A 21,938-nucleotide genomic window follows, 5' to 3' on the forward strand; every position below is an offset into this window, starting at 1 on the left:
GTGAGGCATCGCTACATACAGCACATTTGTGCAACACCACACATGCGTTGTATGTAGCGGTTTGCCACTGGTGCCACTCGAAAACCACACGGACAGTGCCCGCGGGGTGTCTTCTTGTCACCTCCCTAGACATGGAACCCAGGGCGCACCACTCCCCCTTGCAATGCCACTGTCCCCCATGTCAAGTTGCAATATCCCCCTGCCCCGTGTTTCCCCCTGGGGGTTCAAGGTTTTTCTACTAACATGCATTTGGAAACTTGTGCATAACTAGATCTAAAAAAATGAGAGATTAAATATGTTGTTCACTGCATTGGGGGTGGGCGGGCCAAAAAGCAAATATGGAAATAAACCAGATTGTCAACAGTAAATCCAGCGAATCAACTACACAATTTGTAATCCAATGATTCCTTTACTTACTTATCTCCAAGATTGTACATTAGATATATTACTTTGCATTTATGCATGCTGGTTTTAGTCTGAAAATTAACAACCAAGACTAAGGGCATTCACCTCTCATTCTTAAACACATTATATGATTTCAACAGAACTTATTTCTTTCCAAAACTAGATTACCTTCTGGAAGTAGCCTCTTTTTAAGGTTTTGTCTTGTACTTGTCTGAAATATACATAACCATAATAATATGCAGGATCCTTCTGTAAAGAAACCAAAACCTTTACTGTTTTTAAAAAACAAATACATTCCATAATAGTTTATACTTTCTGAGCAATATTTCAACTTTAGGGATGAGTCAATTATGTACAAAAATAAAATGAGAATAAGCCTCCATCTCCCCATAAAAGAATCAGTTTTCATATTTCATTTTGCTTAGTGCTATATATGGCACTGTAAAAATACTTAAGTCTTCAACTCATCTGAATATGAAAGGTAAGAAAATCCATTGTTATAACTTAGAAGCAAATGTTTTCTGAGATTGTTGAAAAAATCTTTGCATAGTTTAGCTATATTTTTATAACTAGGAATCTGAACACAGAAAGGAGGCAAATAAAAGCAAGCCTGCTATGAAATAAAAAATGCCCCCATCTAACTTGGGCTGTGATTCTAACTATATTTAAAATAAAATCGACTTTCAAATAAATATACAAATCATTCAAACTACTGAGTTTTAAATTCTCTTAAAGGCTTGAATAGGTTACCAATAGTAAACAGTAATGGTTTACAACTCGGTGTTCCTGGAATCCTCTGCATTTTGCAACTATAGGGGTGTGCTGAATGTATTCTAGGGCATGTATAGGAAACCTGTGGCCCTTCAGCCCCAGCCAGCATAACCAATACTCAGAGATAACGGGAGTTGGAGTCCAGCAATGTCTGGAGGATCACAGGTTCCCCATTGCTGCTTTATGGTCAACTGATACACAACTGAATGTTCACCATAGATACTCCTCTGCAATAATCAGGAATTATTCGGCAGACAAACTGACAAAGTAAGGGTTTCCCCAAAACAGAACATTTGAAAACACTGTACCTAGGAACACTGAAAACAAATTTCCAAAGGATGGAAGTATTTGCGGAAGATTAAATACGCTATAATAGTTAATATTTCCATGCCACTAGAAATAATATGCTGATCATTAGAAGTTACATGACTCAGTACACCACCAGCTATTTGCTGAGCGGTGCCTCTTGAAGAACAAGTTTCAGAATGGACCTCACAATTTCATTATGAAGTATCAACGCAATACTTGCTTGCCAGTTACAGAAAAGCACTACAGTATAATGTTTGGCCAAGTGAAGATAAGCTACTTTCCCAACCTTCAAGTAAATGGGTAGGTCTCTGTCAAACTGGTCCAGTAGACAATGCCATGAAAGCTTTCTGCTAGAAGACTGTCGAAATCTAAAACAAAATTGTGTGTCTCCAAGGCAACCTAAGCCAAAAGGAAATGGGTGGGGAGGGGGAGACACACAAAGTAAATACAATCAATAAATACATTTACTGAAATGTCCCGTCATTTTGTGTCTAACAGCAGCTAGAGTGCATCAGTAGGAGAAAGACAAAGGTCTGGTGTAGCTGTGCTGTTTTCTTTTGAAAGACAGAGAGAGCACCCATACTGGGACAGCCGAAGCAGGATGCTGTGCTTCTCCATTAGACTAATATAGCAGCATACTATGGTTTTTGCAAATTCTAACTTTCCTCTCTTGGCAGAAAGAGAGAGTGCACACACAATACACATGTTTAGTATACACCAAGAGTGGGTCCATTCTTGCCTGTCTACACTAATATGCATTAGAGGTTGAACAGTACTGGAGTTCCTACCATTGCTGTCCAAACCACAGGAAAACGGGGTAATAGTTGAAAACAAGTCATGATAAAGCTTCTGCAAAGTTTCCACAGGCAGTATTCATGTGGTGTGGCTTCCTGTCCCATTGCCCGGCTTACATTCTATGCTTAAAGGGAGATCGTCGAGAGCTGCCACGGTATTATTACCTGTTAAAGCAGGGGTGGGCAAACTAAGGTCCGCAGACCGGATCAGGCCCAATTGCCCTCTGGATCTGGCCTGCAGACGGTTCTGGAGTTGCCACTTGGATCGGCGTGATTGCCATTTTTTTCACGATTTCCCCCCTCCTTCCCTCACACACACAGCACCGACGCCTCCTCCCTCCCTCTTGCTGGCTTCTCCCTGCCCTGCGGAGGAAGGGGGCTGGGCTTTCATAGGAAGCCTCGCCGCCCACCTGGGGAAAGCTGGCACAGAAAGGAGAGGCGCTGGCGCTGGCTCCCGACGGCAGGCAGAGCGGCGGAGAAGGTAAGCAGGGGGAGGGGTGGGCTGGGGGAGAGAGGGGGAGAGACAGAAGCCCCCTCCACCCTGTGCACTCAGCCTGCCCCACCAAAAGGACTGGGGGACAATGAACCGGCCCCCTCCCCAAAAAGTTTGCTGACCCCTGTGTTAAACCAACTAAACTTGCACTCTCAGCAGCAACTAGGAAGCACCATATTTAAATCCATGCAATTTAAAACTGTGGATCCAGTGGCACGGGAAAATTTTACCTGAACAAGGTTTAGGAATTACTAACAAATTTGTATCTCATATGCCAGAGCTGGAGCTATATCAGATATGCCATAATGGAGTAATTACAAATAAAACAGAAGTAGATAAACTGTTTAAACTTCTACAAAAAACCATGATTGTTTCTCCCATCTCTTATTGCCAGTGGCTCAGTATAATGACCATTCTGTTTTCCATGCTCTACACTTCAGAAGCAGGACAAAGAGTATTAAGTACTTGCTGGTTTATATAGTGATAATGCTAAGCTAAACAAGATATTGATTAAGAACTGCAAGGATATATATACACTATCTTAGTACAAGAGCTGGACTTTGAACTATTTATCCAATGGGCTGGGCAATCTTTGGGGCATGTGTATAGGCATTTTTTTAAAAATACATTTGATTTTTTTTTTAATATTCAGAAAAAAGCTACGGGACAACAAAAATGTACACATAAGGGTAAAAGCTCATCATTTAAGGTTACAATTATTTACACTACAAATTGATTCCCAAAATTCCATATTCATACTCAAATTTCCATCTCTAAGGTTCTCCAATTAATATTTAACTGTAACATTAGCTCAATATTAAGAAATTATAGCAGCAGCAAACCAGGCTCTTCCTTCAGTAAAATGCTCATCCAAAACAGGTTATTGTTTTGCTAAAGAGCAATCATAGAGACCTTGATTCTTGGGGTGGGAAATCAACTTTAAAGGGAAACACAAGTTGTAACTAACTGATTTTTGTTGCAATACTGGCATAAAAAGCTGTAGCTAATAATGTGTCTTGAAAGAACTATTCAACAATAAATTGAATAGGAGAGTTACATGTAATTTGATCAAGATTCCCCAGAACATTGTTAATGCAGTATCATACAAATTGGCTACTACATCACAGGGAACTGATTATCCAATTCTAAGGCAAAAAGCAACTTCAGTGCTTAGAGACTATAAAGAGGAAAACTTTCCATGTGATGGAATGCAGGGTTACACAAGGTGAAATAAAATACAAAACTATAAAAGTTAATTATTGGTTTGGCCAGGGCCAAAATCATGGAAGGACCTATGTCTCTCAACCCTTTCCTTTATAAAAAGAAAAGAAAACCAGCTTAGAAAAAAACAACGACAAAATAGGCCTCTAGCCCATTTGCATAGAAAGAAATAATAGCATAAATGTAGCTAGTAGTATACCAAATTGCTCTCTAAAATAGAAAGCACACATTCGTTGGAATGGTTGTCCATTAGGCAGCCCAGCATGGGGAGGCAGGCTGATGCACAGGCCGGACTATGTTTCCGCCAGATTCACGGCCCATTTCTGCCCATACCTAGGAATTCCAGATCCATACTCTTTTGCCATCAATGTGCTCTGCCATGTCCTACCACCACACCCAGGGAACCTCCAGACATACGTATATTATGTAATCAAAAACATAAAAAGAAATGTGAGAACTGAATCAACAGTGCTGATTCTGAACAACAATGAGATTATGACTAAGGTTGGGGATACCTGTTTTCATAAAGAAAAAGCAAGTATAATATAGGTGCTGAACATTTAAAAACAAATAAATAAAATAGCCAAACTTAACCAATTTATTTCTTTTTGATATTCCAACATGAAAAGAATATCCACGTATAAAGCATGTACAGTAGTCCCCAACTTACGCAGGGCTTATGTTCTGGAGATCACGCCTAAAGCCAAAATCATGTATAGTCAAAACACACTGAGTACAATGGCAGGTGGGATTGTCAAAGTCATTATTCCCAGAATCTTGCCCCCTTTCCAGTTTTTCTCATTTTTAAAATTGCCATAAAGCTGAATGTGCACAAGTGAAATGTGCGTAAGTTGCTGGCTTTCTGTAATGTACTTGTAGATAAGCACCTAGTTATGCAATGGGAGTCTGGAATTGCCCAAAACCAACCACACTGAAAATATCACAGACTACTGTATTGCAAAGTGATAACGGGAAAAAATGCTGTTCACTACTGAGTGCTATTTTTTCAAATCCTATCCATGGGGCGTCCAGTTTGAAATGTTTTATTTTGCTTGAATTTACTTTGTTACTTTTTTTTAACAAAAAGAAAGATCAGAGCTGAACATGTATTTGATACCTATACATGAGACTGCGTTAATTAATTCATATCTCAAAAGCACTTTAACACTTGCAAATCCTTCCACATACTGGACGTAATCCAGTCAAAGTTAAGCACTTTGAAGTCCCATTGATTTCATTCAGACATTTAAGCAAGTGTTTAAAATCAATGGGACTTCAAAGTGCTTAATTTTGGAGTCCCGTCCCCCCTGCCAACAGCAGTACGGAGTTCTACAGTGCAATCGTAACCTTCCACCCCACCCCAGGATGTTGATGGCTGCTTTACCCCGTCATTGAGAAAGCTACTGCTGGCTGTTCAGCTGCTGGTGGCAGCTAGTGGAAAGTCCTGAAATCCAACTTTGAATCCAAAGGACCCAAAGCCCTGCAGATACCCTGAAGGGCCAGATACTCAGACCCCTCAGCTATGCCAGCCTTGATTTGAATTCTCCATGTAGGACAAACAATAAGTGTTTAGTTTATTCCTATCACATGCACTTAATAAAACTGAACATTAATTAGAATGACAATGGTATTAACAGTACAGTTAACAGAAGCATTTCATTTTTCATATGCGTACAGCATGAATATCTAATAAATAATTACCTGAATTGGAATCTGGGAAAGACAAATAGCAAATATTGGTTTTCTAGGGGAGAAAAATAGAAGTTACATTTTGGCAGGAGAAAAGCGCCATCGTAAATGTATTTTAAAACTTCTACTCACCTCTTTATCTGTAAGTTTTGCATGTTGAGGATGTATTACCTGCAAATGATAAAACTTGCATTGGTCGACAAAAAGATGGTGCAATCTACCAGCATTATGAATTGTGCAAAGCTATATGCACTAGCATACCTGTGACCACATATTCTCATAAATGGTGGGGTATGCACTTATAGACAGTAGCCCCCATCTAGAGATTTCAAGGTTTATTCACAGCAGCTTTGCAAGGGTTTGCATACATCCAATAGATTTTTTTTCCTTGACCAGTCCCTTCACTTTACACTGCAAACAGCATTTGGAAAGTTCAAAATCCAATCCATTACACAAAGGCAGCAACGATATCCAGGGAACATCAGGAACAAACTCCATGCATTTCCCTGCAAACATTTTTTGCCTGTTCATTCCTGCTTATATCATCCATTTTTGTTAATAAATCACAATGCCTTACCTTCCAAGGTACATGGTATTACCTGGAACACAAAGAACTCTTTCCAGCTATTTATAGCTCTGTGCAGATGAGCTGAACCTGTTACACTTATATCTATTTATATCTTTCTTATATTATAGCATACTGTCAACTGATGATACATGCTATAGCTCAACTGCAGATTAGGGATCAGGAATGTGCCAAAGACTCCCCTCTCGCTTACCATTTCCCTCCTTAATTTGCAAGTTGCTCAAGCCATAGCTCTCCATGATCTCGAAAGAAGGCAACGATGGTTAGTGCTATCCTACAAATGCCTTGTAAACCGATTTAAAATAATAGTTATAAATAATTTTTTGGAGGTTACCATTAACCTTTTGCCTGATTCAGCTATCACAGTTAGACCAACCAAGAAATGGAGGAAAGGATTAACATCAAAGAGCTTGTGTACATTCCAAACCTCCATAGTTTCAAAGACAGTCACTCTAAACTGAACCAAAAAGACCATATTGCATTACAAGATTTCAGTTTACCGATCAGAATAATGGCTTGCAAGCATTTTGTCTTTTGGATGTTCATTAGTTAACATTAGTTCTAGGGAACTTCCAGTCCATGAGCCTAGCTAGACACTCACCTGCCCTAGACCTAATGATTGCAGGGTTTGCAGCCATTCCTGATCAGCTGACTCTCTGTGCCTACAAATCATTGTTCCTTTGCCCATGAAATGTGGTTTCAAAGTGCAATGGCAAAGGAAGCAGAGTTTGCAGGAACTGACCATCAGCTGATCAGGAATATGTGCAAAATTTGTTCCTTTTGCCCACATGGTTTGATTTCAAACAGCACAGGCAAAGAAAAAAACTTCACCTGATGTCAGGTAACTGACAGGTTAGTGGCTGCACCCACCTGTCAAAATTGCCCACAGAGGTTGGGGGAGGTCATCCACTTCCTCAACTCTGCTTACCATACATTATCATTTTAAGGAGTTCAAGATAATGTGCCGGATGTATATAGGCTAGCTAAGGCTAAAAGCTTTGGAATTTGTCAGCTTTCAATTCTACAGAGGGATCTAAAAGGATATCAGTATTTAAATGGAAAGTGCCACAGTGCATTTTTAAAATGTTTGAAGAATCTAAAACTTACTTTTGAATACAGCCACAGGTTTACATTTCTGACGTGTGAAACGCATTAATTTAGTTCATTTGAATCACCTATTCCTTCAAGGAGCCAGAGACACATATATGCAGTTATCACGTTTTAGTTATTTCTGATTTCTTAAATATACAATACCACTAGAATTATAGAATTGTAGAGTTGGAAGGGACCCAATCTAGTCCACCACCTGCAAAGCTACTCTTTTTGTTGTTTCTTGCTGTTATTATAGACTTGTTTCAAGGTTAAATAGTGAGCTTCATAGCTGGGCAGGAAGACACATCTTGGGTTTTCTAGATTCAAATTTAACACTCCAATGACCATTGCATGCTAATTTTCTCAAGAGGAGACAAACAACTGAAGGTTCTTTCTCTTTCAGCCGCTGCTAGCAAGAGGTAAAAAATAAACAAATGAAAATACCCTAAGTTAATTGGTTCTTTTGCGGCGGGCGGGCGGGGGGGGGCTGCTACATGAATAGATTTGGAACTCGGGACTGTGGTCTATGATCATAAGACACGCACAATTTTGTTAAACTGGATTATCATACTTAATCTATTCCAAATACATTAGAGCTATAAAATCCATTATTTTACAGGATACTCCCCCCCCCCTAGAGTAAAAAGTTTGGGACCAGCTGTAATCTTTTATGTATATCTTAACATGATTGGAGTTCAGAAAACACAAATCACACATAGTAACTAAGTCTTGTATGTGCCCTGTGACACTCCTTACCTCTAAAGATGTGGCAGGATCCGTCCCTACCTTCTTTCAGAAGTCTTCTATCAACTGTACTCTTTAGACAAGCCTTCAGAATATGATTTTTTAAATTTTTAATCAGCCAGTATCTACTGATGTTTTATTGATACGTTTCATTATGTTTTATGGATATTTGTAGACTGCCTTTATTGTAGCTGGATAGCACAGCTGGCTACAGCACTGCGCTGATACCACCAAGGTTGCAGGCTTGCTTCCTGTATGGGGCAGCTGCATAGTCCTGCACTGCAGGGAGTTGGACTAGATGATCCTCAGGGTCCCTTCCAACTCTACAATTCTATGATTCTATTTTTTTATTGTAAGCTGCCTTGATATATTTTATGAAAGTGTGGATTATAAACAGTTAAATAATCACCCCCTTAGTTAATCCAAACTGGTGAAGGCCAATGAAAACTGAAGATCAGGGTGCATGTAGATAGATGACAGTGTCTTATGTGCACTGGATATGAACCGAACTCCAACAGAAACTATTGCAGAACAGACTTGCCCCTCACTTGAGTTAAGATATGGCTTTTAGACTTCCCAGGCTCACTGAACGAACACTAATATACCATGATGCTGTGACAACTGTACTGTAGTGGCCCTTTACAATGAAGCTCACAGTGTAATGATCCTCAGCAATGAAGTATAGCCTTGGGCTTATCACCCTCGGCTGCCTTCTCCTAATGCACCCCATCAGTGGAAGCCCAAGGACTTTCACTTGCACAACACAGCCTCCCTTTTCTCTTCCTCCCATGTGCCCCAAAATTGACTGGGTCGTGAGAAAAAAGGCACCGGGATCATTCCATCCAGAAAGATGCAATGCTTGCACATGCTGAAGTCCACCCCATGTCTCCCAAGCTTAACTTGCCTCACAGAGCTGTTAGGGTGGTTTAGAGTTATCTAATTTTTATGACTGAGCTTTTTGGAGAACTGATGAGGAAAATTATAAGACCCAAATATCACAATTAACCTTGTATTTTGCCTCCAGTCACATATTACATTGGATACATGAAAAACAAATCTTGGTCTAAAAAGGTACTTGGGAAAGGAATCTGGGCGGAATACAGTAGCTACTTTTCTCAAACAAGCCAATCTTGAAGCAACTTGTAACAAGAGCGCTGTTTTTTTATTTTATTTCTTTTGCTATCACTTTCGTTAATGAAGCAGCCTCCTTTCCCGCTTTCCAAACAACGGAGCCTCTTGGATAAGGAAAGTAGAGGCTCTTGAGAGCAACAGCAGCTGATAAAAGGAGAGCCGCCCAAACTCCGCACATTTCAAAACACGTTACACGCGTCTGCTTTTGCTGTTATTACGCGGAGCAAGACCAGCAAACGGGGGGGAAAATAGAGACACCCTCTTCTCGGGAAGCAGCAGTACTATTATTCTGAATAACGCGCCAAAAAAGCGATTAAGAGCCGCTGTATCAACAAAGACAGCCTGGCGCAAAGCACAAGAGCTGGCGACCGACCCGCAGCGCCCCGGGGAGATGCCGGGAGGGTCTCCTCTCCATCCTTGGGGAGCGGCGTTCCCACGACCCGTGTCAGCCCCCGGGCAAAGGAAACGAGCCAGCCCCGCCTTTGCCTGCCCTCCTCCCCACCTGCAGCCAGAACCCGCCGCATCTCTCCTGGTGGGAGGACGGGCGGGCTTCCCCGTCCCTTCCCCGCTCACCTCCACCGCCTGCCCGAGCTCCAGGTCGAAGCCCACCACGCACACGCAGTGCAGCCAGGCCGAGAAGCGGTCCCAAGGCAGCAGCGGCATCAGGCGCCCGCCCGGCGCGCATTCCGGGAGCTCCCGAGCCTCCTCCGGGGAGCCCGCCCGCCTCGCGCTTCCGCCGCCGCCATCGCCCGGCTTCCGCAGGGACATGGCGATTGGCCGCGCCGCACCGAAACGGCCGCCGGCACCCGAGCAGCAGCCGGATTCCCCCTCACTTTCGCCCTAAGTCGCCGTGCAGCCGGTTCTGCCAGAAACCCCGAGGGAGGGCCACGTGACGCGGGTCTCTGGGGCCGCGGCCGCCCCTAACCTCCCCCCTCCCGCTCCGCTATGGGAACGTCCACAGCAGACCGAGAAGAGGAAGGTGGAAGAGTCCAAACGAGCATCATAGGGGTGGAGACAAGCAGAGGGGAGGAGAATAGCCCTTTGGCGGCCGCAGGGAGGAGGGAGAGTATTTAGTCCGTCTTTGGAGGGGGTGTAGGAAGCTTCAAGGATATTTTTTTTTAAACAACCCTCCCAAAGAATATGCTATGTTCACTGGGTTGGTGGTACAGACCCTCAGGGGAAGGAGTTTTCCTACGCATACTTTCAAATCTGCCTTTTCCCCACCCTGAATACCCAGCCATAGAGCGTTCCAGGCGCTTCTCCGGTTATATTTAGCTCAAGGCCCTTTAAAACGGCAACTTTGTTGGCGTAAGGCTGGGAAGCACTTTAAGGTCATGACATCTGATCCAGTCCCATGCACTGAGGCAGGCTTCTCTTCCCCATTCTGGTATTATAGACACACACACACACACACAAACGATTTTGATTTTGCCTTAATGAAGCCAGAATAACTACAGTTCTCTTCTATATTTGCAACCAGGAACATTAAGCAGAATTCTAACTGCATAATTCATGTGTAACCCACATTTGTTTATTTAGGGTACAGTATTTGCTACCTTGCTCTTCTGTTCTCAAAGGGTTTTCCAAAGGAACTTACAAAGGAACTTTCAAAATAACAGCAAACAAAGCTTTTTATTACCCTTTAAGCTTTTTGGGTGGTTTATAAAATACGTTACATCTTTATCTGCGGGGAATTGATCCTGAATATATATCGACACCTATATATTTCCCTCCCCAATTTGAAGGTGCAATTTTTAATACTCATGTGGGGATGGGTAAATTCCATCCTTCCCACTGCTATACTTCTCTTTGATTTGGGATGCATCTATGCAACTGCTATGAACTTTTTGTTCTACACTCCATAAGATCCCTGTCACAGATCTGCACCCAAGCCTAGGGTATCACTGAAATTGTATCTGATCTGGCACCAATGGGAGCTTTTCTCCTGACACAAATAGCAGGCACTAGGATTTGGGATGGGGGGAGAAATTTAACTTTGTTTGCATTTTAGCGAGATACTACCTAATTTGCACTTCTCAAAGGAATATGAGAACCAAAACATAGCCATCCTTCAAAATCTGCACTTCTCTGAATTTTGTGATGTAGAGCTGTCCAGGGTTTCAGACTGAGGTCTCTCCCAAACCAACTTGGAGATGCCTCAGATCGCCTCTCCCCGTATGAACTGACCTGGAAACTGCAATCATCATATGAGGACCTTCTTTGTGTGCCTCCTCCATGAGAGGTCCAGAGGGAGGCAACATGAGAACGAGCCTTTTCTGTGGTGGCTCCCCACTTTGGAATGCTCTCCCCAGGGAGGCTCGCCTAGCACCATCATTACACACCTTTAGGGACCAGGCAGAAACATTCCTCTTATCCCATGCCTTTGGCTAATTAAATAATCTATGGCCTTTTAAACTATAGAGGGGCATTGTTTTTATTTGTTATTATGGTATGTATTTTTATATTGTAAACCACCCTGAGATCTTCGGGTGAGGGGTGAAATAAAAACTTAATAAATAATAGTAATAATAAAAAATAATACTAGGGATTGAACCTGGGAGCTTCTGCATGCAAACCCGATGCCGTACCACATAGCTGCACAGTTTCCCTAAGACAGAGCCAATACTTCTGGCTTTCTGGCTTTCCTCAGTGCAAAATTGGGTCATTAACTAATATAACTGATTGGCTAGCCAAGCACATACATGATTATATAGACCTGCTCTGAGAGCCAAATGAGAGGGGGGGCATTTTGTTTATCACCAATGTAAAGGTGTTAGGGCAGTTTCACAAGACACCAAAAAGAGGGTGTGTCCCCCCCCCCCGCATGCATATTCTGTAAAGTGATTTTTTAAATTCTACACTAACTAATGTAAGTTTTACAATCACATTACAGAACTTTCATCTGGAGCTTCAAAGATTAGCTGTATCAATTTTTCAACAAGCAGATGATTGAATTAAACATTGAATAGTTGCTCTGATAGTTAGCTCTGAGGAAGAGCTCTAATAATTTATTGATTTCTTTCATTTTACATGGTAAAGGTTAAAAAGAGCTTTGACGTATTTTCCAGGAATGAACATGCACATGAAAACAAACCAGGAAATTGCACCTCACTATGTCTCCTGGTAGGTCTGTTTCTTGGGGATAAAGGTACTGTCAACCTTTAGCATTATGTAACCATTAATTGCATTCTAATTATTAGCTAGATTAAAACTAGTTAGATTAGTGCCTTGAAGTACACATCTATGTTTTCTCTCTCTTCTATCTAGACTTATATTCTAGGGAAGCTTTCACAAATGATGCTAATAACATATTTTATCTGGAATGTGTCCCTTGTAGATGTTTCTACTGCAAATAGAAAATGCATTTTAATCAAATGTACATTCTAGCCTTTGTAGGTTTTACAATTAAATTACTTATATAAGCAATGGAACAGTGTGAAATTAAAGCTGCCTATAGGGGGCTACTCTCGACTATGAGAACCTTTAACTCCTACAGAATGTGCTAAGGTTGTGTCAGAGACTGTGATCCAAAGCATGTTTACTCACAACTCCAATGAAGCTTGCTCAAAGTAAGAGCATTTAGTGTTGCAGCCTGAGCCAGTCTTCTCATACAGTGTTTTTTATTTGGGTGTATAAACCTGATTACAAAAAGTGGCAGTTGCAAAAGGTACATATTATTCACATGTTGTTGTGATGGCCACTAACTGAATGCCTTGAAAAGACAAATTCATGGGGGATAAGTAGCAGTGACTAATTCTGATAGCTATAAATTACCTTCAGAATCAGAGGCAGGGTGTATCAGAATATCCTGTCACTGGGGAACAACAGCAGGAAGCTATTGCTCTTATGCCATACAGTGGTACCTCGGGTTACAGACGCTTCAGGTTACAGACTCCGCTAACCCAGAAATAGTACCTCGGGTTAAGAACTTTGCTTCAGGAGGAGAACAGAAATTGTGCGGTGGCGGCACAGCAGCAGCAGGAGGCCCCATTAGCTAAAGTGGTACCTCAGGTTAAGAACAGCTTCAGCTTAAGAATGGACCTCCGGAACGAATTAAGTTCTTAACCCGAGGTACCACTGTACCTGTGAGCTTCCCATAGGCATCTGGATGCTGAATTAGATAGGCCTTTAGTCTGATCCAGCAGGGCTCTGTATTCATTCCTGTGTTAATTTTATTCAAACAAGAATTACAAATATAGTCAGTGTTATAATTTGAACTGAACCCTAAGATACCGAGAATAAGTGTTACTGAATTCAGTAGGTCTTGCTTCTGGGTAAATTGCAATGTATATATATTTGGCTTTTCCAACTAGGAAAATAGCTGAAATTTTTATTTTAATAGCTTCACTATTTTATTTATTTGCTTACAAAAAGGAAGGTTTTATTATTTGGGTCTAGAAAAGGCAGTGGCGTAGCGTGGGTTGTCAGCACCCGGGGCAAGGCAAGTAATTTGCGCCCCCTAACCCGTGGATTTGCGTCCCTTAACCCTAACCCCCAGATGTTGCGCCCGGTGCGGCCGGCCTCCCCTGCACCCCCCACGCTATGCCACTGAGAAAAGGTAACCCTGTATGGAAGTAATCATTTAATTTATTCTGCATGCTCATAAAGGCTTTGTAATTGTGTTTCTCAAACAAGATCCCTCTTGCTTATGGCAAATCTCTTTTGAATTTTAATGCAGTTTGTGATATGGCATTGGGGTCTGCTGTTCAAAACAAAACAAATGATTGGGCACGTCCAAACCCTTGAGTTCCCCAGCCTAACATATCTATTTGGATCCCTGCCACTTTGTTTCTTCTGTTTCTGAATGATAACCCTGAAGTCTACAAACACGTCACGCTAAAGAGCTCAAGAAACAAGCACCCCTACAATGGTTGTTTTCAGTTTATATATTTATAATGCAGCTGAAGGCAATTCAGTTATGTTTATAAAAATATACCATCACAAACAAAAGCCTCCAATCCTTTGTGCACTGGATTCTGAATAAGCATACACAGGTTTGAGCTGCAACTGTCATAGTTGCCATAAATTAATTTAGCTGCCCTGAATCCATTTTTTGTGTATATTCCACTCCATCATAGGACAATTGCACTCTCATATCATATTCAATATATCATATCATAAGAACACTGCCACCATATCATCAACATCATAAAATATATTGTGAACCGCCCTCAGCTCTTCAGCTAACGGGCAGCATGTAAATAAAATATTAAAAAGTAAAGGTAAAGGTACCCCTGCCCATATGGGCCAGTCGTGTCCAACTCTGGGGTTGCGCGCCCATCTCGCTTAAGAGGCCGGGGGCCAGCGCTGTCCGAAGTCACTTCCGGGTCACGTGGCCAGCGTGACAAGTTGCATCTGGCTAAATAAAATATTACCCACCCATCTAAAACCGCAATATATCTGCTGAAAATTGAGAAGCAGCAGTTAATTTATCATAGCAATTAATAAAAAGCAGACCAAAATAACTTCCATGTTCATGTCCAAATAACGGGGTCACAGCGGGTGATGTAGTGATCTAATCCACTGAGCCTCTTGGGCTTGCCGATCAGAAGGTTGATGGTTCGAATCACCGCAATGGGGTGAGCTTTGTGCGCTCTGGTTTCCATCACAGTGTTCCGTTGCGCCAAAGCGGTTTAGTCATGCTACCTTTTTACCTATTGGGGCCTATGTGTATTTCCTGGGAGAGGGAATTCCATAGGTGCAGGGTAACCAACAAAAAGGACCTGTTTCCTTGGTTCCAGATATAATCTATCTAGAAAGCCTCACTCAGTGATTGTAAAATGGTGGTGGTGGGGAACCTGTGGTTCTTCAGATGTAGCATGGCTAATGGTGGGAACTTTCTCAGCCCTGCTACATGGGATCCTACAATATGGATATGCTAGAGCAGGCTTCCTCAAACTCGGCTCTCCAGATGTTTTTGGCCTACAACTCCCATAATCCCTAACTAGCAGGACCAGTGGTCAGGGATGATGGGAATTGTAGTATCAAAAAACATCTGGAGGGCCGAGTTTGAGGAAGCCTGTGCTAGAGACTCAACCTGGGAATGTACGCATACAAACATGTGTTTTTACCACTGACCTATGACTGCTCCCAAACTACAATATTCTCTTGAGTGATTATACTTGCAGGTGGGAGGGATCGGGTTGTAGCTAGATGTAGTCATCAAAATCACAAATCACTACAAAATCACAAATCACTACTATTACTATTACTTAAGGGGCCAAATATGTTTGGACCCTGGGTCTCCCTCTTCTAAATCTCCTTTTCCTCAAACAAGGTAGATATTGGGTGTTGCGATCACACATTTGTATGCAGTGTGTCATTTGGCCCTTAGTTAAAATCCTGTCTTTCAAAAATCTCTCTCCTTCTTTCTTTCTAGGAAAGCTTAATTGCTGCAGAGGGCTCACTGCTGTCCCTGCACAGACTATTTTGTTTGGCTGTGGGCACAAGAAGACCTGGGTTCATCCTGGTAATGCATGGGACCAGAGGCAAAAACTGGGCGAAGCAATGGCTGTGATGCTGACTTTTGATTGTGAGGCTGCATTTCAGCCACACAAAATTTGGGGGTTTCTACACATGCACATGTCCATTCAGCCAAGCAGGAGGTATTATCACAGTTCAATGACATCTTACAAGCCTTTGAGGAAGGTGCAGATCAGGTACAGGGAGAGGTGTGGGCCTGGGGAGAGTCACAGGGAAGCAAATAGAGATAAGCCTGGAGGGCGTCATTTGGGTCTTAAGCCTCAGGTTTCACATCCCTATGGAAGCTATTAATTTTAAAACACTGTTTTGAAATGTTCACTCATTCTGAAAAAGCAAACATGCTTTTAAATCCCCCAATCTCCATTTCAAGCTTCAGTAAAATAGCGACAACCCCCTTCAAGCTTTCACAGTTCTACTCTCACACAGAGATGACAAATAAATTTAATTATAGAACCGCAGCCTACAAAATGTCTTAATTTTTTTATTCTGAAGTAGAACCACGATCTACTTAGTGTCTTGCATTTTTATTGCCAACTTTGGACGTGTACTTTACCAAAACATTTTGAACTGCCCTTTCCTTCTATATGCCAGCACAAGAGGACATTTGCTGACATTTTGTAAACCAAACAGCTTTGTCTTCTCCCTAAAGCATTTTAACTGATGCATTTGAGCTAGTTTGTTTTTATGAAAGGATGATGGGAAGCTTTCCTGGCAAAAAAATGCTGATAATCATTGGCAACCTGCCAGGCAGCAGCAAAGTCTAAGTAGATTAGTGTAGTCAGAACTGGTTGTCTGTATTGCGTAACTTTCCATAAATTATTATCTAAATTCTACATTACTTTCTGGACTCTTGATTTGCCTCAAGTCATTTTGCAGGTCAAGTATCATGATATGTCAGCTACCAATTTTTTGTGTATAGTCTTTTGAAATATTGCCTTAACTTTAGAATCTGAACACTGAAAATAACAGATTATTATTCCTTTTTTTAAAACACACATGACACCTTGACCATAAACATATTTCCTTGCAATTAATATTATTTTTAGCTAGATAATTCCAAGCATGCTTAGATATACCAGATGATAGTTATATTCCTTTTTTAAAAGATTTTTTTTGTTTTTCTGTTACAAAATTGCACACACAAAATACAGTAATAAAAAATGATATGATTGATAAAAAAGGATCACTAGTGGGGTTAAATACTTAATATTAATTTTATTTGTGAACCTTTCATCATTTAGGATCCTCACTCCTTAGCCCTTACTTTTGCCTCAGCCAAATATTTTGTAATGTTTTTTAAAAAGGAGTCAAGAACTGCATTGAATTTCTATTAACCCTTCCAGTCTGTTCTTTGCTTTCCTCACATTGCATACCCAGTCTCTTACACATACCTCCTTCCCTGCTTCTTGCTCCTGAAGTAGATTCTCTCCACTCCATCTGCAGTCCTACAGCCTGCTCCATTAACCTTGACCTATCTTTTCCCTTCGTCCTCATCCTCTTGTTCATTTCTTCCTTTGCTAGAAGCCTTCAGGCTGTTTCTGTCTTGTGGCTCCTACAAATGTGTTTTTCCCCCAGATTCCTTCCAGGAAGAAGAAAACAAAACCCAACCTGAATATCACATTTCCTTTTCCTGAAGCTTCTTCAACCTTTCCATCTTCAAGATTTCCTAGGCCCCATCTGGCAGTATCATATTCCTTTAAACTATCAGCTTTTCCTAAAGGATAATGGGAGTTGTAGTTTGTCAAAGGTGCTGAGAGTTGCTAGTTGTTATGCCCTTTACAGAGCTACAATTCCCAAAGTGGTTTAATAATCAACCCCCTCTTCCCAGGAAACTCTGATACTTGTCGCTCTTAACAAAGTACATTTCCCAGGATTCTTTGCAGAATGCCATTCTATTATATTGCTTTAAATCAGGGGTCGGCAACATGCGGCCCATGGGCCGGATGCGGCCCACGAAGACAGTTTTACCAGCCCATGAGCCACCCCTGAACTGAGCCTCCCACTCGGCGAGTCCCCTGTGTGCTGCACTAAATCAGTACAGCACAGCGACTCACCAAGTGGCCCCAGAAATCACGTCTGCGTATGCGCAGATACTGGAAATCACGTCTGCACATTTCCAGATGCCAAAAATCGCTTCTGTGCAGGCGCGATTTTTGGCGTCTGGGCATGCAGAGAATCAGTTTCCGGCGCTGCAGACATGCTCAGAAGCCATTTCTGGCATCGTGCTGTGCCAGTCCGGCCCACGGACGATCTCTGTGGGAGTGATCCGACCCATGGTCTGTAAACCTTGCCGACCCCTGCTTTAAATGTATAGCGCAGATGAAATTATACATCTATATATGGTAAATATAACAAACAAGAGCAATTAGGCTCTTACTTATGATGACTATGATAGAATTACAGAGATGTGTGGCAGCCTTTCCTTTGTCTATGGTGGCAACTCTACCTGAGCTGGTGTGTACCATGGCAAACAACCAGTAAGGATGCAAAAGAGGCAACATCTGTCAAAAACCAACCATTTCTAAATGGCAGTTTCCACAAACTGAATAAGTTCATTTAAGGCCTTTTCTAGTTTACTTCACTGGATCACATCCAAATTATTCTGAACTCCCTTACTGAGTTAATTGTTTACAATATGTAATTATTTTATTCTTAATATTTAATGTTGCTTAAAAATATTACTAAAAAGGCTGCAGCTTAAATAATTAAGCCATACTGCTACAGCTACACACCTGCAGAAAGATTTTGAGTAGCTTAACTTCATTATATGATCCATTAAATTAGGAGAACTGTACATGCAGTAAGAGTCAGGCAATTAGCATGTAAGAATTTGCAGAACTGGCCTCTCTTCCCCAAACATAGAAACACACCCATGTTTACACACGATAACATCTTTAACCAAGACAGAAAGGAATTCAGCATACAAAAACACACAGTACAAAATGTGCCATCATGACATCTCAAGCAAGTGCCTGAGATTAATAACAAACGTTAGCAATTATATGAGTACTTGAAAATAGAAACAATGTACATACAATAGTAAATGGAATAGAAAGCACTTCCCTTAATGGTAGTTTGCATGGAATTTGTCACATTAGAGCCATGGGTATTTGCATCAACCTTGAAATCTAGAGCATGGACAGGATACTGGAATAGGAAAAGGGGAGTGATCCTAAATGAAGTATTTGATGGTGTACTGCCTATGGCATGGGTGAGGAACTAGTGGCCTGTGGGAAAGATCTGCCCGGCAGCAGCATAATGATTAATTTTACAAAAAAAAAAACCCCTCCCATTTACAAGACTTGGAGCTTTTTCCTAAGCCTAATTGCCAAACTGAGGTCAATTAATGGAAGTATGGCACTTACTTGGGAGTAAGTCCCACTGATATCTGTGGTGTTTACTGAGTAGACATGGATAAAATTATGGTGTTCAATATACTTCCAGGTTATAAAGCCCATGAGCATAATTGTGCTTACCTCTGAGCAAGGGACCTGGAACACAAAATATGAGGTTTTTCAAACAAAAATGACATGGATAAAATTATGGTGTTCAATATACTTCCAGGTTATAAAGCCCATGAGCATAATTGTGCTTACCTCTGAGCAAGGGACCTGGAACACAAAATATCCCAAATGAATAATGTCAAATATGGCGTCAGATGCGGCCGCTGAAAGTGGTGCTCTGAAGTGCCACCAATCAACTGCTTGTGGGTGCTTGCAAAGTGCTGTGACATTGCCCTTTGATTTCAGAACACTGACACCGGGTCACCCCGCATCACCATCGTGTTGTCAGGTAGCTGACAGGTGGCCAGTCCCACCTACCTGTCAAATTTGCTACACACACCCTGCCCCTAGTCAGGTCCAGTTCTGACTCCTATCCTAGACAATAGAAAGCGTTGTGCTATAATATGCCCTATGAGGTTTTTCAAACAAAAATGAATCCAAGGAAGCAGAAGTAAGTGCCCTTTTTCTTCGTTAGGGAGATTTACTATTCCATATTATATATTGGAATTGGGGAAGTAAAATGTTCCACAGAACTATCTATGTTAGGCTGTTTTGTTGCTTAATTATACATTATTGCATTGCTTTAGGCATTGTTCCTGCATTGGAGGGGGTTGGACTAGATGACAACTAGGGTCCCTTCCAATTCTACAATTCTATGATTCTATTGTCAGTTCTTCTGCGCATGCTGAAGATCAGAGGCCTAATTCATTCAGACTGCAATCTTACCCCACCTACCCAGAAGCAGTTTCTTCACTGGGCACAATTCTGACTAGACATGTACAAGATTGCACTGTTATGTAACATGTACAGGACTGCGCTGTTACTCACATCTTTCCCCTGGCCTTTGACAGTTAAGATATTTTGTTTTGTGGGACCCACCTGTTTTGTGGAATTTATACTGGCCTGTTCTAGCTGGAATGGTTTTACTTGTTTTATAATTATAACTGTTTCATTTGTTTTTATAATTGTATGTTACATTGTTGTAACCTGTCCTGGGAGCTTATAGCAAAGGGCCGAAAATACATCTTAAATCCTATCAGCAGTACTGCCTCCCACTGTCCTTGGGATCTCATGTCCCTGATTATAATGGTGCTTGTTTCCTCCTGCTGCTATTACACTCTGATGGCTTCTCCTGTCTGTGCACTGGAAATGTAAGCAAGAACTAAGGCTCTCCGGGACTTGTGGTTTTTGACAGAATGTGTTACACAAAGAGGGATTTGTCACTTCTGTCCCTTAAAACTACAACCCTGAGTGTTTCCTGTCCAAGCAACCTTGTGCTCTCATTCTCTCCTGGAAGATAGCCTGGGATAGCAGCTCCCTGTTTATGTTCCAATGCAGCTTCTGATTGACTCTAGCAAATCTTACAAGATTTGGAAACTCTATATAGCTACAGGGAAATACTGTAAGCTTTCATAAACATAAACAGGTTGCCACCAGTGGGTTTATGTATGCATTTCAGTTGCACTTAGTTCCAAATAAACCTCACAGTATAATTTTTGAAAGTGCCACTGTCAATAGCTAGTTATCTTCCATCTTTGGGTTTGGGTTTCTTCAGTGTAACAGTTTGCCTCTGTCCTTTCTAATTTGATTGTTGATGTGTACAAGTGTACAAACAACAAGCCTGTACACGCTTAGATTGGAGTCCATGCAAATGCGGTTTCTGAGTAAATCCTGTACATGTCCACTGAGAAAACAAGAATAACATTGAGTTCAATAGGCCTCAGTAGTGCTGCCAATCCAGGCCTCTGTCCCAGAGTTAAGTTCCCCATTCAGCAGGAGGGACCCCAAATGTGGCAGGGCTGGTTTCCAGAATTTGTAGTAAGTTTGTAGTAAATAACATTACCATCTAAAACAGGTGGGGGGGGGAGGAGGAGAAGAGAGTCCATTAAGTCCCGAGTCTAAAATTAGCTAACTGCACCACTGATGGGATTTGCTCCCAGGTGAGTGCCAGATTGCAGCCTTCGGCTCCTGCTGCACTAGATTTACCGGAATCGTAGCACCTGCTCTACATAACTTGTGGAGCCGCGATGATATGAAGCAAGGGTATCTCCTTAAGTCCTATGGAGGCCGCCTGTCAGTTTCCTTTGCTCCTTCAGGCACTAACGCGTTCATTTCGACCTCCCACCCCCGGGGAAAAGCAACAACCCTGTTTCAACCCCACCCGACCACGATCATACTGAATGCGATCTCTTATCTGCATTCCCTCCCCCACCCCCCAAAAAAGTAAAATCTGCAAAATTTAAATTGCAGCACTTTCTTCTTCGGTCTCTAAGGGGGTATTACATCATCTTTCTTATTTATAAGATATTTACAGTATATATAGAGAGAGAGCCACATAGGGTATACCCGGAAGCGGATTCGCCAGGCCACGCTAGGTTAAGGGCAGCAAATGCCAGCCGAGCCAACGGCGGGGGCGGGGGAGGGAGGAGAGAGCGCAAAAAAAACCTTCACCTCCTTCCGTGCGCATGTGCCACCTGACGGGCAGGCGCCTGCGCAGTAGCGGATGGGCGGCCGTCAGCCCTCGGTTTGGCCAGGCCCATCGCCGAGCGGCTCCTCCTCCCCCCTCCCAACTCCCTCCCCCCCTCCCCGGCAGCGCGGCTGCTGCTGCTGCTGCTGCTACACCGGGTAGGTTTCCAGTCACTATGGCGGCTCCGTCTGCTGCTGGGAAGGTAAGAGTGGGTGGGGAGGGAGGGGAGCTGGGCGCCCTGCTCCGTCCG

At 42.2% G+C, this 21,938-nt stretch overlaps 2 protein-coding genes and 1 long non-coding RNA gene across 21 annotated transcripts in view; 2 read left to right on the top strand and 1 right to left on the bottom strand.

The window, feature by feature from the left end:
- The window catches only part of DENND6A (DENN domain containing 6A), a 26,434-nt gene extending 16,247 nt beyond the window's left edge, over nucleotides 1-10,187 (bottom strand). The window contains exons 1-5 of one of the 2 annotated variants that reach the window (XM_081897154.1): nucleotides 9,809-10,187; nucleotides 5,815-5,853; nucleotides 5,695-5,737; nucleotides 1,772-1,884; nucleotides 574-654 (exon numbers count right to left, since the gene is read on the bottom strand). In XM_081897154.1, coding sequence (XP_081753280.1) covers nucleotides 574-654; nucleotides 1,772-1,884; nucleotides 5,695-5,737; nucleotides 5,815-5,853; nucleotides 9,809-10,003 — 471 coding nt within the window. In that variant the 5' untranslated portion in view covers nucleotides 10,004-10,187. Of the gene's footprint in view, nucleotides 1-573; nucleotides 655-1,771; nucleotides 1,885-5,694; nucleotides 5,738-5,814; nucleotides 5,854-6,461; nucleotides 6,586-9,808 lie in introns of those variants that run through there. The other variant, XM_081897155.1, reaches the window with a different exon arrangement.
- Nucleotides 10,188-10,352: 165 nt separating this feature from the next.
- On the top strand, nucleotides 10,353-16,534 carry LOC309363638. The gene is made up of 3 exons (XR_014165498.1): nucleotides 10,353-10,622; nucleotides 12,304-12,358; nucleotides 15,615-16,534. It is a non-coding gene; the product is annotated as an uncharacterized lncRNA (long non-coding RNA).
- A 5,208-nt stretch (nucleotides 16,535-21,742) lies between these two features.
- SLMAP (sarcolemma associated protein) overlaps nucleotides 21,743-21,938 on the top strand; it is an 84,941-nt gene continuing 84,745 nt past the window's right edge. For 12 of the 18 annotated variants that reach the window (XM_081899410.1, XM_081899412.1, XM_081899404.1 and 9 more), the window contains exon 1: nucleotides 21,744-21,890. The gene's annotated coding sequence lies outside the window, so the exon portion shown is untranslated. Of the gene's footprint in view, nucleotides 21,891-21,938 lie in introns of all 18 variants that reach the window. The other 6 variants (XM_081899398.1, XM_081899409.1, XM_081899403.1 and 3 more) reach the window with 2 other exon arrangements.

This window comes from Podarcis melisellensis (genome assembly GCF_964234715.1).
Source record: "Podarcis melisellensis genome assembly, chromosome: 2".
Classification (NCBI taxonomy): domain Eukaryota; kingdom Metazoa; phylum Chordata; class Lepidosauria; order Squamata; family Lacertidae; genus Podarcis; species Podarcis melisellensis.